This window comes from Panthera onca, chromosome C2 (genome assembly GCF_046562875.1).
Source record: "Panthera onca isolate mPanOnc1 chromosome C2, mPanOnc1 haplotype 2, whole genome shotgun sequence".
In the NCBI taxonomy this organism is placed as follows: Eukaryota; Metazoa; Chordata; class Mammalia; order Carnivora; family Felidae; genus Panthera; species Panthera onca.
In genome coordinates, this window is record NC_138347.1 from 91,641,323 (window position 1) to 91,660,121 (window position 18,799).

An 18,799-nucleotide genomic window follows, 5' to 3' on the forward strand; every position below is an offset into this window, starting at 1 on the left:
TTAATAATAATGTTTAAACAATCAAGTCATCCTGTAGGTATGTGTCACCTGCTTTTCAAGAAGATTTTATAGTGACTTTAATTGAAACTTAAAATGTTTCCCTTTAAAATAATTGCAGTGCCATAAAATATCATTTAAATCAAAGGAGCTTAAACCGTGCTTTTCAGAACATTTAAAAGTCCAGGAACAAACTCTAAATTTCAAAGTGTTTGAGAATTGGCCTTTCCCCCAGCAGCAGGTTTTAACTGAGTACATGTTTTTAACCACCTTTATCTAATGTTCCATTCAAGTACATTGCTTGCTGTTTTATTTCTAGTAAAGCAAAGATCTTATATCCATTTAGAAAGACAAGAAAAAAAGTGCTCCTCAGCTCAGTTATGCTGCTTTCATTAACTGTTTCTTACACATTATTTCAGAGTTCATCTTCTAATCTCATTGCCTCCTCCAGGGATTCTCTCTCTGGGAAAAATCCCCCAGCCATCTTCCCAGGCACCCTTGCCTAACCCATTTAGGTCAGACTCACCTGGGATTTCATGCCTTGACATTTTCTGCAGTTTTACTTGCTCCAAATGTGCTCAAATTTATCCTTAGAAAATAAGGTCTCTTCAGCAGAGCTTCTGCGAGTTCCAACTCCAAAACGCCCTGTTGCCTTAATATGTAAATTTCAACTCCAAAATGTCTCAGGTCTTCAAGTGTTCCAACCTATCAATTAGAGCTAGTGAAAGCCTTCCTTCTGGAACACAGGTTAAACAACAGCTTCTTACACTTTTCCTGCTTAAAAATGCTGTGAAAGTTCTGTAGACTGGGAAGGAGCAGTCCTAAACTGGTTAGTCCTCTTTGGGGTTTTAGAAAGATTTCAAGGCACTCACAGGCATGGTTTACGATGATGAATGCAGAGATACTTTTTCCACCACAGAAGGTAAACATGCACACCAAACCAGTATAACAGGTCAGGGTACACAGTACTGCTGCCCTCCGGCTGCAATTTAGAAGCACAGACACTAAGGCACCTTCTTGCCTAGATATTTTTCTTCTTTTCGTAGCTCAGTAGAATATGTATAATTTCTAAAAAACTGTCTGAATCGTAAGAAACATGATACATTCAATGCATGTGTGTCTGGACTTTCATGCTGATGCCTCTGGGCTGTGGTGAAAGTCAAGTAAATGTCTTAAAAACCAATGTAACTTTAATGGAGTCCAGAAAAATTCCAAGCCTGGATGGACCAGTCTCATAATAACATGGCTGAATACTGGACAATTCTTTCTGGGCCATAACTATAGACACCTTTCTAAAAGGTGTCAATATTGAAAGCATTCATAACCCTGATATCCCCTTTTGAAATAGGAAAGTAAATGCCTCCAGAATGTAATGTGCCAAATTCCTCTATTAAATTATAGGCTCTGGGCAGCAAGAGTGGAGACCTGGGTTCTGGCAACTGCTTCTGAGATAGCAAGGGTACTTTTCTTGCCTTCATAGGATCTGTTTGCTAACTCTACAACGTAACAATATTGGACTTGAGGCCCTTTAAGCTCCCTGGTACCTTGAAAATGTTAATATTCTACAAATTTTTTTCTCCCCTAACTCTGATGGCCAAATTCTCCTTCAGTGGCTTGCTGAAAAGTCCTCTCTTTTCTGCTGATTGTTCTTTAGAACTGGCCTTGGATTTCACAGGGTCTAGTCAACTCTTCTGGACTTTGAAACATTTTTCCCCATAGCTCTAGTCTTTTGTGGCCTGTAGAATAGCGGTTTTCTAGATCTAGAAAACTAAGAACTGGTGTAGGAAGGGAAGCTATAATTAGAAGATGCTCAAAAACATGTAAGTAGACTTCCAGAGTTACAAGTGTGTGTTGGACAGTCCAGGGGAGACCCCCACTCAAAGAAATCTCTCTCAAGATTGTCTCAGCCTTGAACTCAGAGATACCTTTTATTTAAATAATTCCAAAAATGAATTTGTATATCATATCCTTCACAAAGAGGCAGGTGGCCTTAGACATGCTTTGACCAAGGAGGAATAGGAGGGAAATAAAATGGAAAAAGCTCATGTGGACTGAGTTTCTGAGGGAGGGGGGACTCATCGGATAAGGGACACAGCTGGATAGTGACAGATTCTTTCCCTCTCTTACAATTCCTACTAGGGTCTGCTCTGCCTGTTGCTAATAACCCTGTAATAGAAAATGCATGTCCTTCCTGACAGGGAATACAGGTAAGGGGCATTTTTATGTCCAAGGGTAGCCTCTGGAAAAATCTTAGCCTAAGGAATTTTCCAGGGAGCTGCCTGCCTAGGAGGAAGTCGTCACCCTCCTGTCCTTCCAGTCATGGCCTTTCACTACTATCACAGATTTACCACGTGCTACTCAGTGGGACATGTGAGTCTGCAGGTATTACACAAGGGAATGTTGCTTCCTTTCCTCAGCAAATACAATGCTCGAAAAGCATTTGCTCCCATTCCTGTTGCCATATTATATCTTATTTATATTTTCAAAAATAAGAAGAAAGAAATCTAGCATTTTATCCTATCCTAAATAATTCTATTTTATGAATCTTGAGAATATTATGAGCCTTCTCATATAAAATTTTACATTATTCTCTGTAGGGTTACTTTTCATTGGGACTGAAATGAAGAGATTGTTTTTTATGTTGGAAAAAAAATAATTGAGATCTGTTCACATGAAGCTGAAGATAACCTTGGAACAACTTCACTTTCATTTGGGAAAAAATAGGTTCCTAATACCATAGCTGCTGATAGCTTACAGGTTGTAAAGTGTACCCTTACCTGGCTACCAGGGTGTAAAACTTACAGGAAATAGCACTAAAATGAATAATCTTTGACAATGTCTATGGCTAGCCCTCCAAGTTGTGAGTAGACATGGTCACAGTCTAGCCACACGGCATTAGAAAACCACTATTCAAAGCACATGATGGAATTCTAAGGATAATCTACTATTACTTATTATCTTCATAACCAAAAAAATTAAATCATCCATATGTTTAATGCACAATGACATTAATTTGAATACAGTCATTTCTATTAAATTTGTATTCTGATAGAAATTTCATTTCTATTCTGATCATCTGTAAGCCGAGCTGACAATAATTAGTATTATTTCAGAGAAGTTCAGAATCTGTTCATAAAGACTGCTAAGTCAAAGACAATATTAAACATTTCAAAATTCCTTTTTCATTTACTTCAATAATTTTTAAACTCAAGCTGAGATTGTGACAAGGTATTGCACAGACAACCGAATGATGTTAGAGCATTCGATAAATGAAGATTCCAGAATCTATTTTGATTTGTTTTATAAGATATTAAACTTATCAAAATCTCTTACTTCTACACACATCAAGTTGCAAATTATCCCCAGAGTACTTTCCTTTATAATTACAAAAAAAAAAATCCAAAAATAATTTAAAGCCAACAACTGAAGTACCTTCACTTATCATTAACTCTCTCCTGATTACTAAATTTACTTAATAATTATATGGCAAATGCAACTTCTTTAAGGTAGAAGCATTTCAATACTCCAAGAAGATGGATGTGAACTATTTGTAGATCTACCAAGGAAACATTTCAACTCAGAACAATGCAAAAGCTCACTGAAAAGCTTTCATAGAGCTCACAGGGGAAAATCGAGATAGAACTGACCTCACAAGCATTCCTTGGCTACAGGAGGTTTGTGAATCAAGGTACTTGATTTTCTACCTCAAACCATAACATTCAAATGATTTATTATAGCTCTTGTTTACAATTTTATGCATTTTCCTGATATATACTGATTATTCATTCTGAAAGTGTGTGTGTGTGTGTGTGCATTTATACTCACCCTTTTACAGTGGAACATATTACCAGAAACATAACATACATAAAACTGCCAGAGAAAAGAGAAAAAAAAACAACAACAGAAAATCTATACACATTCTTGAACTTTAAAATAAGAAGTAAATATTACTCATGATCCTGACACAAAGAGAGACAAAGCCCGGTTACTCCTCAGTTTATTGCAATCTCTGATGTACCTGCAGGTACACCTGTACATACAGGTGATTTACCTGCACAGCCTGGAATAGCCTCTTCACGTGGTTGCCAAATAGTTAAAGATATTTTACACAAAATAATTATTACATGAACAACATTAACAACCTAAATACTTCCCACATATCTTTCCAAGGGAAGACATTACAGAGACAAAGTATACGTTATAATCACGTGCATATGATTTTCTCCATAAAACATATATAAATAAATGAATAAATAATTTCATAGAATTATGCTAAATAAGTATTTTAGCTTGTTGTTTTTCCTCAATAGACTGTACTACATAACTTTTTTAATTCATCTTTAAAAATGCTTGTTAATAGCATTATATATGCAGCATTTAACAAAATGTTTTTTTAGGAAACATACAGAAATAACAATAAAATTCTGGGATTCTTGAGCAGATTTAGTGGATAAGGGATTAAAGGAAATAAAGAAAAGAAACACAGGCATTCTGGAAGGTAATTTAACTTTAGAAAATGAACACTACACTTTTATGACCAGGCGTGTCTATGATCATCTGATTCTCATATATGTTTTATTTCATGTAGTCATGTTCAATTAAATGCCCTAAATAGAAAACTGGGTGGTTTAGGGATTTCTTGATGGTAGCTTCACAAGACATAACTAAACAAATAAAAATGTTATTAGTAGATTTAAAAAATATCTTGATCAAAATGTCTCTTGTAAAGGTGACAAATAATTCAGACAACAGTAGACTACTAGAAATCATAGCAACAAATAAGCATTATGTCAAGTTTTTATTTGTTTTTAAGAAGGACCTTTTCTCACTCAAAAAAGTGAAATGTGTGAGCCACCTTGTATTGTTTCTATCAACAAGGCTAACCATAGAAGCCCAGTCAAGCCAATGTCAACAAAGCCAATCCCTTCAAAGGACAAAGGTATCTGATTAAGTAAGACCTGTAAAATAAATCCCCTCTCCCTAACTGATAGGCTCTCCTTTGAGATCCTGTTTTCTACCTTAAAAAAATGGTTAGATTAGTATATTAATACAAAGACACTTAGCTGGTAAATCCCAGAAATGGCAAAAGTTGATTACAAATAAAAAGTCCATAAGAAGAGATAAAATTAAAACAATATTCGTCAATGTTGGTAAAGATCTAGCATGAAAATGCACGACAAGTCGGTCACACCATTTCTCCAGCATTACATTGGAGAGTAAAGATAAGACTTTTCCTACTCTCCACCAAATTTGGGTTTCTGTGTTGGTTGAGTTTTTGAGCTCAAGAGACAGCCAGCTTCTTTTGAAACTAGAAAATTTGCCACCTCTTTTCCTCACACTCAAAGCACACCCTGAAACTCGGCAGGGGCACAGGCAGGCATACACACATGCACACACACACTCACACACATGTGTGCGTGTGCACGTGTACACACACACACACACACACACACACACACACGAACACTTTGTAACAGAAACTGCTTAAATTTCGGATTGGAAACATTTCAAAGACTGTTGGCACTTACCTTGCAAAGATGTGTTAGGTAAACTTGCTTCATTCTCTCCCATTTTATTATTTCTTTTTAAAGGGGGCCAAGCAGTTTCAAATTGTGTCAGTTACCCTGCAAGCTTTGTGACCTTCTGACTTTCTACTGTAGTATTGTAACAGTATACTACCTGCTTTCTTCTGTGAATAATTACCATTCTGCTTCCTGAGTTACCTGGGCTTGCAGGACCTGTTTTACTATGAAATGAGATCACATCCTTTGATCCAATGTACTGCTATTAATGTGTGCTTCACAAAATGTGGCTTTGTTTTAGTTTTGATATTGACTTCTAATTCTCTACTTTCACTTTAGTCTAGAAACGTATTTACATTTTCCCTGAATGTCAATACTACCAACACACCATGGTGCAGGGCCAGAGTTTTGTTTGTTTTTTAGTTCTCCTGACCTGTTTCTCTTATAGAAATAAAAAAAAAAAAATTAAAGTGAATTTTGCAATGTTCGTTTAAAAAAATACAGAGACATAATGAACAGCATGGGAATGAATCAGTTTTGTGCAGTGGTGGAAAGACAGTCTTTGGAGTATCTTTAGTACTAGCTGTGGAACTATAAGAGGGGGCTAGAACTTCTTTGAATCTCAGTTTGCTCAACTGTAAAATGGGGATGGTATCTATTTCCAAAGGTTCTTATGAAGACTGAAAGCAATAATGTATGTGCTAAACACTGAATGGCAGATGATAAACACAATAGAGGCAATATTTTCCCTCCTCCCCTCCTTTTCTTCCTTTTCCTTTCATCTTCTTCCTTCTTTCTCTTCCCTTGTCCTTCCTCCCTCTGACAAGTGGAAAGAGTGCCCAAGTAGAGCACTGATGTCACTATGTCCTGAAGCCAGCTGTCCTACTTATTAACTGAGAGATCTTTAAAATGTGATACAATCCAATCTTGGAGCGCCTCAAGGTCCTCATTTGTAAAAGGATACTGGTATTTGCATTGCCTTTTTACCAGGAACAGAATGAGTATTAATTTAAACTATTGTGCTTCAAACAAAAAATAAGCTCTAGCAAAGATAAGCAACAAATCAGAGATTATCTTTACTCATTTGTAAAAGTGAGAGAGGAAGTACATCACAAAAGTAAATCAATTTATTTAAGCTCTGTCTCCCATAAGGCATCTAGAACAAAAGACAATCTCTAACTTCTCCCTCCAGAATTTCTTAAAAATTTTAGCTTTGTTCAGACTAATTTAAAAAAAGCCCAAGGTTCAAACATCTTCTCCTTTAATGGTTCTTTAATTTTCAATTTGAGAAGAATCTGTATACCATGTTTGCTAGCTTATTAATGAAAACATTGATTATATAAGTTATGTAAACAGAAAGGTAAACAACTAGAATAGTTACTCTCAAAAATATTAGCAATAAAAACAAACGTGACATAAAAAAATCCTCATCACAGTTAATTTACATTTTTGTCATTACTTCTCTGGGTCTCAGTTTCTTCATCTATAAAATGATCTGGAACATTTACTGTCTAAGCTCCATTCTCTCATGATAAATGACAAAACCTCTGATTAAAATCTAAGTTGTGGTTCATTCCAGAATAGAGTAGTCTTTTGCCTACTACAATTGCATAATGTATATATTTTGCTACATACTTTACCAAATATAACTGGAAATTGAATGTTTTCCAATAAAACCATAATCATCACATTCTGACTTCCCCCATAACAGGAGAAACACACATATCAATCCTCCCTCATTATAACAACTTGGAAATGTATTAACATACCTGTCCCAGGCACCTAAAATTAGTCAATAACCAGTATAAAGCACCTCTTATCCACAAGTTGAATTATGGAATGTGTGAAGTTACATTGAAAGTAGAATAAAGAAGTCCTATTCTAAGGCAGAGGAAAAACATAAAAACACCAGAACCCCCAAAAGTGCTTGTAGCTGCCCAGAAAGTAACATAAATGTATACTCAATTATACTGAAATAGCTTCAATACGTATAAAATGCCATGCATTCACTTACTCATTCACTCTCTTTCTCTTGTGCTCCTCATATGTCTGGAAAATTCTCCTCTCATCACTTCCTCTTTGCTTTACTAATTCATATGCAGGAATTATTCTTCAACCTAATCTTGGTTGAGACTTCCTCTATATGCTCCCAGATGCTTCTTAACAACTTGGAATTTTCCTTTCACCATGGCTCTTATCACGTTATATTGTATTGTATGTACTGCTTGTTTCTGTCCTTAGGAGCTGTTGTGTTAAGAGACCTTTTCTGTGCCCACCACTATATCCCTGTAACTGTGCTTGGTAGCACAGTTCCTACCTCGTATTATTCTTTCAACAAATGTTATAAAGATGAATAAAATTACCATAATCAGAAAGGGTGAATTGAGGGATCTCAAAGAAAAGAAAGACATAGATTGGCAAAGAAGATGATGAAATATAGTCCAGTAGGAAAAAAATGCCAAATTAAATTTCAAAAGTGAAAAGAAATGGGGGTAACCATTTAGGTTTATATGCAAGAGAAAATAATTAAGAACTGGAAGGTAAAAAGGGATTAGGACATTTATGAGAACTCCCAAAAAATAATTAAAGTAAATGAAAGACGAAAAAAAAATAATGAATGCATTCATTTAAAATATACATACCCGCACTCATACCAAAACCAAATAACATTGGTAGCATTAGCCAAAATAACTTGACTGAATGGTGAAAGGAATAGTAATTATAAAATTAACAAGACTTTTGGAATATTGGGAAGAAAATCTATGAGAGTGACTGAGATAACACATTTTTTTAAACCACTTAGATGACTTAAGAGAAAACAACATCTACAGCCATATAATCTTTTTGTGTTTCTAACATTATCTTTTTTTTTTTTTTTTGTAATTTTATTTACTGTTTAGAGAGAGAGAGAGAGACAGAGTGTGAGCAGGGGAGGGACAGAGAGAAAGGGAGATATAGAACCTGAAGCAGGCTCCAGGTTCTGAACTGTCAGCTCAGAGCCTGATACAGGCCTCGAACCCATGAACCATGAAACCATGACCTGAGACAAAGTTGGATGCTTAACTGAGCCACCCAGGCGGGCCATCTAACATTCTATTTCTAAAGCAAACTTCAAGGAGAGAGTGGTCACAGAGAAGGTTATAAATGTTATCCGTTATCTCAGAGTGCAGTTTCTACCGAGAAATTACCCAAGAGGAAGAAACCAATGTTAAAGTTTAAATCTGTCATGGGCAGTTATTAAAGTGATTATGTAGTTCTGTTTTTCAAGGGAAGATACATGTGAAAATTTGGAAAAAAAATCATGAAGTCATTCAAAATTATGAATGTTGGCATTGTCCTATAAAACCTGGAGTCCCGGGTATGTAAAAGTCACACATTTAGTAGTTACATAGACGTGGTACTTATCTTGTCAACGAAAAGTACAACAGTAGGAGAACAAATAATCTGGTCAAATTATCCATATCCATACATATGGATATCCATATGGATATCCACAGATATACATGAAGAAAAAAGGATTAGAACTATCAAAACTGTAATCTTCTAAATCACTATGAGGAGGAAATTCCATGGTTAGCAACTGGAATAGATCTTTGAGATTATCCTTTCACGAATTAGGTAGAGGTGCTTGAAGAGTGCCAAAATATACCTCTCTAAAATAGGTCTCATTGGCATATGGATTATTTCGAGCTAAGTGCCCTTGAGAACCAGCAGACACATGAAAAGTTCTTTTCCTCCTCTCACTGCCTAAAAATAGAGTATAAATTTCTTCTTTTGTAAAGAAAATTTACATGTATAAAGGAAATTTCCATTTGTAAAAGTCGGAGACAACTCTTACCACTTGAGAAACAACCTTCCTTACAATGCATTTTCTTCCCTCATTTTCCCATAACTTGCCTCTCTTTCCCAGGAGCCCCAACCCCTTTCCATTGTTTAGCCTAAAATGGTGTAAACCAATCATCTGTCTCCTGGAGTCCCATTTCCTTGTGAGACTCCCATGTAAATCTACAGAATTACAACTGTTCCCCCATCCCCCTTCTCTTGTTAATTGTTAATCTACTTTATCAGTTTGCTCAAAGGCCCAACCAGTGAACCTGGGAGGGTAGAGAGAAAAGTTTTTTTTTTTCCTCCCATACACGCTCTTTTATCAAGAATATATACTGGTGGTGTTTATTTCATGCATTTTGGAATAAAGTAAACCTAGTTTCTATCCAGTCCTGCTCCAATGTTTCAACTGTGTCAGTCTGTTTCTTCATCTCTAAAGTGGAACTAAGTAACAGTATTTTGAAAGAAATTAAATGTTAATTTAAATGTTCAACATGGTCCTGACTGCCTTAGTCTCTAGAGCATGCAACACTTAATCTCAGGGTCATGAGTTCAAGCCTCATATTCGGTACAGACCTTACTTTAAAAACTTCAATCAATCAATACTCAGCATGGTATCAGGCAAATATAGGATGGTTAGTTTTTAAACATCACCTCAAAATAAATCCCCAATCCTGTCAAACCACCCCAAATCTGACAAATATTTCAAATATTGGAAACAGGACATAAAATTTTCTGAATTGAGCCTAGTTTTCTTAAAATTCTTTCTTGATTAAAATAAAGCTGTCAACAGTGTAAAAATGAAAAAGTTTGCACCCTGGTATGATGAACCATTTGGCTTTAGACCCAGGCATTTCATCACTTAGCATTAAAAAAAAAAGGCCTTTTAAAAATGTTTTTGTTTTTTGAGAGAAAGAGAGCAGAGTAGGGAAAGGGCAGGGGATGGATAGAGAATCCAAAGTGGGCTCTGTGCTGACAGTAGAGCCCCGTGTGGGGCTCGAAGTCACGAACCATGAGATCACGACCTGAGCCAAAGTCTGACGCTTAACCAACCTGAGCCACCCAAGCACCCCAGCAGTTTTGATTAAAGATTCTTTGTTGAAGCCGAAATTTTGTTGTTTGATGGTAGCCAAGACTTTCTAGTTTAGGGCTGTCTGATGCTCACAGCTGCTAAATGCTTTTGAGTCCTACCAGAAATAAGACAGGTCAACTAAGAAAGGGGGAGAATGTATATACCATACAAGAAGAATGGGTAGAGATAACAAGATTTTCTCATGCTAAGCAATATTTGCTGAACATATTCCATGTCCTCTCTTCCAGATCTGGGTATGACCATTTACCCAACTGCCCTAGACAGAAACCGGATTTATCTTTAGCTCTATCCTCCCACATTCCCCAAACAGTCCTAAGTCCTTAACAATTCCATGTCCTAAATGTCATTGAAATTCATCTTCTTAACTTTCCATATCCTCTAGGTAAGGTCATTATCATCTCTTGCCAAGATAGAAACTCCCTAAATGAATTCTCCCTCTCCTCTAATCCATCCTTTCTATATCTGTTGAGTCATCTGACAGATAAAGAGTGATCTTCCTAAAACACAGTCATGTCATTTCCATGCTTACATATGTTCACTGGTCCCACAGCTTACTCAATAATGTCAATACATTATCACCACAATTTCTATCCCATTGACTGCTAAATCCCATTATCATCTAATTCATTTAACTTCAGCTTCTCTGACATTCCCAAGCACATCTGATATTAATTCTAATTAGTTGAATACATAATATGTACATAATCAAATTTACTTTCCTATACCTGTGAATATATATAAAGCTGGTCAAAACAATTAAGGTACACTCAGTGCTTTCTATTAGGATTGACTGGTGAGCAAAAGTAACCTAACTAACTAAATTTTTAATTCTCTATCTTTTTTTCTTCATAAAATGCATATAGAATCTTAAGAAAATTTGTATTGATGGAGAACAAAGAAAGCAACTACTTCTTTCAGTAGTAAGATATATCTATCAACAAGGAAACAAGTAATAATTAATGGCAAGGAGAGTATTATCATTTTCATGATCTTTCCACTACAGTTTTATTAAATGAAAAAGCCAAGGAACTATATAAATTATATGCTAACACACACATGCACACACAACAGAGTTGCTTAACAATTACTGGTGGTTTATAGGCTATTTCACATAATTAAGATATACAATGACTCATCTAAAAATAACAGACACACGGAGATGCCAAGTTGGAAGTCAGGTGGGAGTGACACTACAAAGCATTCTAATTTGCTGCTGGGAACAACACTCTTCCAGTTGTGGAAGAACTGCATAACAAAACATTAAATGAAAGCTTGTAATCATAGTGTATAGTGACTTATGCACTTTTTATGAGGATCCCATGAAATCTTGGCTTACATGCCAGAAAATTTTAAAGCAATATACTCTTGTTAGCAATCTTAGCCTCATCCATGTGAGTCTACTGATAGTGGGAAGACTAGTTATGATAGCCATCTAAGTATCATCTAAAAAAAAAAGAGAAAATAGTAAAGTTTAAATGTATATTTAATACTATCATGGAACTATAAAATGCAGTATACACACACACACACACACATACACACTTGATTAATTTATGTAGAACTATTCAACAAACTCTGGCAAAAATCCCTCAAGAAGAACCCTGAGGAAAGCATTAAATGAAGACACATGCTAACTGCTGGGGACAACATAGAATGATGGACTTTTCAATTTGAGAATGTTAAATCTACAATAAGGCTGGAGAAAAATCTCCAGCTAAACCCCTAGAACACCAAAGTTAAAAGGAACACCAACGTGATAGAATGATTTATCTAATCTTTTTAAAATGCAATCAGAATGCTCAAATGATATTAGCTTGGAGATAAATTTATTTGCTCAAATCACCCCGAAATGACCAATTCTCAAAAAAGTTTCATCTCCGTGTCAAACAATGATCTAAAACAGCTCTGAAAATATGTTACCAGTACAACTTAGTCATTCATGATGACAGTTGAAATGTCTTCCAGTCTTCTGCCTCTTAGCCTCAAAAAGCAAGACAAAATGAATGCCAACTGTGCTTCAGGAATTTGGCAAATACTAACTAGATGAGAACAACATTTAACAGCTGTTGGGGGTAATGGCCTTCTCTGCTAAGGTGAATCTGAGGTAAGAGGTGAGGTTTCTCATTGTCTTTAGAAACATCCTCTCCCTTTCACTTAACATCTTAGTAATAGAACACAGTAGTAACTTAAACAATCACTTATTAAATTTAACAGGTTTCAACTCATGAGTATGAACAAAAGTGGTCAAGAATAACTAATTATGGGGAACCAAAGAGAAAGAGTTTATCATTTTGTTACATAATATTTCTTTAATTTTTAATTCCTGGGTTTTTTTTTAATGTTTCTTTTTCTTCTTCCTCTTCCTCCTCCTTTTTTTGAATAAAGTCTAAGTGGAATAACAAGCTTTCCTAGGAAAAAAAAAAAAAAAGATTCCAGCAGAACTACTTTTGTTCAACATCATAATGGGCCACTACTTTCTACTGAGAATGTTTTCTTTCTGAAAGCTCTTCTGCTTTCCCTGCTGACTACCAGCCAGCTAGCATTGTTGCAGGATTAAAGTCTCCAACCTCCCCCTAAGTAGCTAGTACTTAAAATAGACTTTCTCTCAACTGAATGTCTGTCTTTCCTATGGTGACCAGATTTACAAAATGAAAAAAAGAAAGGAAAAAAAGACAAATGAGGGGAGATAAACACAGCTTTTCTGGATGGATTTTATAGAACAACAGGCTAAATGGGTAGAAATCTATATTGAAAAAAAGTATTCCTGGGACACTGGGAAATATGGTATCTGATCACCTTGGACAATGAAGAGATCACATGTAAGCAATTTTAAGAATGAATAAACATAAAAATAGAGATACATATGCCATTGCTAAAGGTACCTCTAAATAGTTATTATGCCCCTCCCACCTCTTATAAAACTTTCAGTCTTCCTATAGCCTAACATATCAATTTTTATTTCCTTAACATTTCTTCTTTAAAAAGCTGGGCAAATACGGCTCTGTTTTCCAATTCTCAAGCAGGTATTGAGAGCATTTCTTAGTGCTGTTTTTAGATCTGACAGAGTCATAAGCATTTAATTAATACTTGATTAATTGAAAACATAATTATATTTCATCTTTCTCCAAAAATCCTTAAAATCAAAGTGTAAGGGAGATTATTAATTACATATGTTACTAGTATTCTGCTTCCTTCCGAAGGGGTCAGGATATGCTGCCCCAAAATATGACACTTTGGCATAAGGACTGTTTTGAGCTAAAGGCAATTAGCTCTCTGCCTTCTCCCCTTTCTTTTTTTTTTTTTTTTTTTTTTTTTTTTTCAACGTTTTTATTTATTTTTGGGACAGAGAGAGACAGAGCATGAACGGGGGAGGGGCAGAGAGAAGGAGACACAGAATCGGAAACAGGCTCCAGGCTCCGAGCCATCAGCCCAGAGCCTGACGTGGGGCTCGAACTCACGGACCGCGAGATCGTGACCTGGCTGAAGTCGGACGCTTAACCGACTGCGCCACCCAGGCGCCCCATTCTCCCCTTTCTATTTACATGCAGGACACAAGTTTCCATCTGTAATCATGTTTCCCTCTCCCTTAGCAGGAAGAGAATTACTGTGGAGACAACTCTTAGTACCTCAGATAACTCCTATCTGAAACAAAACAAACAAAAAACTATTAAATAACCCTTGTTTTTACAATGTGATCCCTCCCCTCCCCATCCCATAACTTACCTCCCCTAACAGAAACCCCAAACGCATTTTCCTTCGTCTAGCCTAAGATAGTATATAAGCCTCAAATTCTGTATCCTAGAATCAGATTCCTTTGTGAATTCCCAGTATGTATGCATGTAATTAAACCTATTTTTTTCCTCCTGTTATCCTGTGTTTTGTCAGTTTAATTTGCAGGGTCCCCATCACTGAACCTAAGAGAATAAAGAAAAAAAGCTATCTCTCCTACCCCTCTTTTCTTTAGTTTTCCAAAAATCTAAAAAACTCTTTTTACTTCAGATTGGTGATAAATCAAAAATTATAATATTTTAAAGTTCACAACGGTTTGAAGAAATGAACCGACACTGAATTACCCCTATTAGCACCTAATGAAACACTAGTTAAATGGTGAAAACAAAGATGACAGTGTAAAATCCATCAAGAAACTGGAAGGCAATTTAAATTATTAAAGTTAAAATTAAAGAGAACATTCTACTTTCTAATTTAAGAGTTATTTTATGACACCACAAATCTAACCTTATGTGCCCTCAGACATTTGTTTGTCTGGATACTTTTTCTAAAAAAAGTTCTGAATGATTTTAGGTGAGTTATTCGTTTTCCAGTGGATCCAGTCTTGTTTGATTTGTTACTTATTTATCCTCTGAAGCATTTTAAATATACAACCTTTTACTTTTTACAACCAAGTCACCTGAGCTTTCTCTCAATTTCAGTGTCCAAATATAATGTAAATATATAAAATTGTATCAATATAATAGCTCATCTTCACCAACAAGTTAACCTACTCGAATTGCTTTATTTGAATTTCAATTTGGTAACGAGTTAAAGATGATTCCATTAAGTGGCCCATGTCAATGGAGTTCAGAAATTTTCTGATATGAAGAGGAAATTGCCTTTAGCAATGCAAGTAAACATTTTTTTAGATGTTTATCATACTGGCTGTCGCCATCAGGGCTCTGTGTGTGCAGCTCGCCCTGTACCATAGTGTAAGTAAAGCCCTGTTGCCACCACCTAAAAAAAACAAGAAACAAACCAAACCATTCTTGTAGTTCTTGTCCAATAATAAGGAATTCTATCGTTTATCTGAGAAAGTCCTTACTTAGCTTTTATCCTTAAGAGATATTTTTTTATACATTGAAATATTTATTTTTCTTTCACATTTTATGTATTTTCCCCCCTTTGTCATCTGGGTTACAGTTTCTGGCAAAGGAATCTGTGTTTTTTCTTATCCTTTATGTTCTTTATGCCATGTGTCTTTTGCCTCTTGCTGTTTTTATGTATTGTCACTTGTTTTTAGTCAATTTGATTATTATGTGACTTGCTATAATTTTATTTGTGTTTCTCATGCTTGGAGTTTGCTGAAATTCTTGGATTTGTCCACTTATGATATTCACCAAATTCTAAAAAAAAATCTGCCATTAATTGCTACCTTCAATATTTTGTCTCTCCTTCCTTCACTCTTCTTTCCTTCTGGTACTCTAATTACACACACATTATAAAAAGACACATAGATATAGATGTAGATATAGATAGCCAAGCAGTTCCCTGGGGCCCTGTTAATTTTTTTCAGTCTTTTTTTTTCTTTTGTATTTATGTTTGAATAGTTTCTTTTGCTATGATTTTCAGTTCACTAATGGTTTCTTCTGGTTTACTATTCTACTATAAATCCCATCCAGTGAAATTTTCACTTCTAATATTTTATTTTTCATTTCTAGAAACTCTAATTGGAACTTCTAACATTTTCAACATTCTAACATTTCTAAATTGTTCTGGTTTTTCCCCCCTATTAGGTTGTTTGCCTTGGTATCATTGCAAATATTGATAACAGTATTATTATTTTTTTTAAGTAGCCTTCACATCCAGTGTGGAGCCCAATGAAGGGCTTAAACTCACAATCCTGAGATCAAAACCTGAGCTGAGATCAAGAGTCAGACGCTTAACAGACTGAGCCACCCAGGTGCCCCAATTAACAGTAACTTTAAAGTCATTTGCTAATTCCATCATTCTGGCTCTATTCCTATTTAATTTTTCTTCTGTTTATGAGTCTCAATTTTATGCTTTTTGCATGACTAGTAATTTTTGATTGGATACAGAGCATTTTGACTCTATAACTTATATACTGTCAAGTGATGAATTTTTTTTATTCCTTTAAAGATCCTGGACTTTTAAGTACCCTGAGTAGGACTTTTAAGTACCCTGAGTAGGACTTTTAAATCAGCCTGATTGTTTGGAAAATTATTTTGTAGGGTTTTTTTATTTTTATTTTTTGGCAGGCCTAGAGTAGACTTTACCCTAGACCTAGTTTAGCCATACCACTAATATGTATGAGACTTTTTAGAGCTCTACTGGATGCTTTGTGCAGTCACCAGGTTTTTCTACCCTTATTGGCAGGCATATGAATGATTCGTAGCTGGTGTGAACTCTGAAAATAGTCCAATTTAGAGCTGTCTCATAATTGTACTTTCCCAATAGTTGTTCTTTGCTCAGTATCATGGTGTTTCACCCTTTGCACTTATTGGTATTCAGTTAAGTCTTCAGAGTACTCTTCTGCAGATGCCTGGAGCTCTTCCTTTGTGTAGCATCTCTTATCTCCACATATAATGATGGCTCATTCTCCTCATAGTTTCATCTCCTTCTCCTCAACTCAGGATATATTTGAGTTCTTCCTTCCTTTATCATATTCTAGAAATTGTCTCTGGGTAGAAAGCCAGGGCTATTTTCTAAGGCTCATTTTATTTGATCTCCTTTTTCAGGATCACCTTTGATCTCCTTTTTCAGGATAGGTTTCCTGTTGTCCAATGTCTGGTGGTAAGAATTGTTTTAGATATTTTGCCCAGTTGAATTGTTTTATGGCAGAAGGCAAGTTAAATAGAATTTACTCCTTTATAGACAGAGCAAAAATGGCACAACCTTTCTGGAGGGCAATTTTGCAAAACTGTATCTAAAGTATTAAACAAAAATCATACCATTTGAAATGTCACTCCTAGGAAATTTTCCAAGACAATAATCAGAAATATGTGCAAATTAGTTTATGTAACAACATCTGTTAGTGTTGTTTACAATATTAAAAAATATATAATTAATTAAATGCTGACTATAGATTTTTAAAATTAATTATTATACAGTAGTATAGTGGAATAATTTGCAATTGTTAATACAGAAACATTCATTGACTAACAAAATGTCCAGAACATTGCTGCATTATATTTTTGTCACGATATATAATATATGCTAAAAATATTACAATTGTCATTATATTAAAGAATGATTGGTGATTGTCAAATTTCTTCCTTGCATCCTTCTTGAGTTTTTTTGAAGTTTATTTACTTTGTGAAAGGGAGCGAGTGGGTAAGGGGCAGAGAAAGAGGAAGAGAAAGAATACGAAGCAGGCTCTACACTGACAGTGCTCAATCTTGCCAACTGTGAGATCATGGCCTGAGCTGAAATCAAGAGTCAGAGGCTTAACTGGGCCACCCAGGCGCTCCCTTCTTGAGTGTTTATATTTTAAAACTAGTTATATATTACTTTTATGATCAAAATAAAGCATTTATTTACCATTGTGAAAAAAAAATTAAGTCTTATTTATGAATCTTGACTGTTCTTCAAAATAGAAAAATAAAAGAGGTCCTCAAATGTGCTTTCAATAAATCCATACAGTTTATCTCTAATTTATGTTTATAAATGGAATTTGAGTTTGTTATTCTTGGTAAATAGCTAATAAAAGAAACATTTATATGTGTATAAATAGGTACTCAATAAGTTTTAATAAATTTAGCTGTTAAGGAAAGAAATTTTTGTAAACTTCAATAAGAATTCCTTAAAAGAACCTAGGAGAAAAAACTGTGCTATAATTAGAAAAATATAAAATTTGGATGTTCAGGGTGCCTGGGTGGCTCAGTTGGTTGGGCGTCCGACTCCAGCTCAGGTTATGATCTCATGGTTCATGAGTTCAAGCCCCGTGCTTGAACTGACACTGTGCTGACAGCTTGGAGCCTGGAGCTTGCTTTGAATTCTGTGTCTCCCTCTCTGTTATCTCCCCTACTCACACTCTGTCTGTCTGTCTCTCTCTCAAAAATACGTAAACATTGAAAAAAAAAAAAAAGAAACTTGGATGTTCTATTTATGGGGGGTGCTGGTGTGGGGGGGGAGATAAATATCACTCAGATTTCATAGCTTCTTTCTTATACCCTTATACTTTTACAAAGACTGATACACCATGTTGATTTGGGAAATTTTAGTACGAAAAGGAAACACCAGGTCAGCAGAACAATTCTGTTTGAGCTGGGAAGAAAGCAGACAAGAAGCTACCTAAGAAAAAACTGTCATTCTCCAGAGAACTAGTAAAATAAGAAAATTAGCTTGACGTTTCTTGTTCTTTATAAAACACTATCTTCTTATAATCATTAATAGATTATCACCAGAAAAAATACAGACAAAAAATAAAATTTAAATAATAAATTATTCCATTGTCTTAAGTATCCAGTATTAAATCCCAGAGACGGGAGGAGAACATGGGTAGATATAGATGTAACATAGATGTAGAAAGATATAGATATAAATATAGTCAGAGGTATAGACATGAATGGAGATATAAAATCTAACAATGCACAGACCATTTTCAAACACATTTTTTTCTGTTAAAATT

The 18,799-nt window shown here is 35.2% G+C and overlaps 1 protein-coding gene across 10 annotated transcripts in view; it reads right to left on the minus strand.

Annotated features, from left to right (window-relative positions):
* Positions 1-18,799, minus strand: part of NAALADL2 (N-acetylated alpha-linked acidic dipeptidase like 2) — a 1,341,335-nt gene that overhangs the window by 916,604 nt on the left and 405,932 nt on the right. The window contains exon 1 of one of the 10 annotated variants that reach the window (XM_078432144.1): positions 5,526-5,654. The exons of 8 other annotated variants lie outside the window; for them this stretch is intronic. In XM_078432144.1, coding sequence (XP_078288270.1) covers positions 5,526-5,568 — 43 coding nt within the window. In that variant the 5' untranslated portion in view covers positions 5,569-5,654. Of the gene's footprint in view, positions 1-523; positions 703-5,525; positions 5,655-18,799 lie in introns of those variants that run through there. One more of the 10 variants, XM_078432145.2, reaches the window with a different exon arrangement.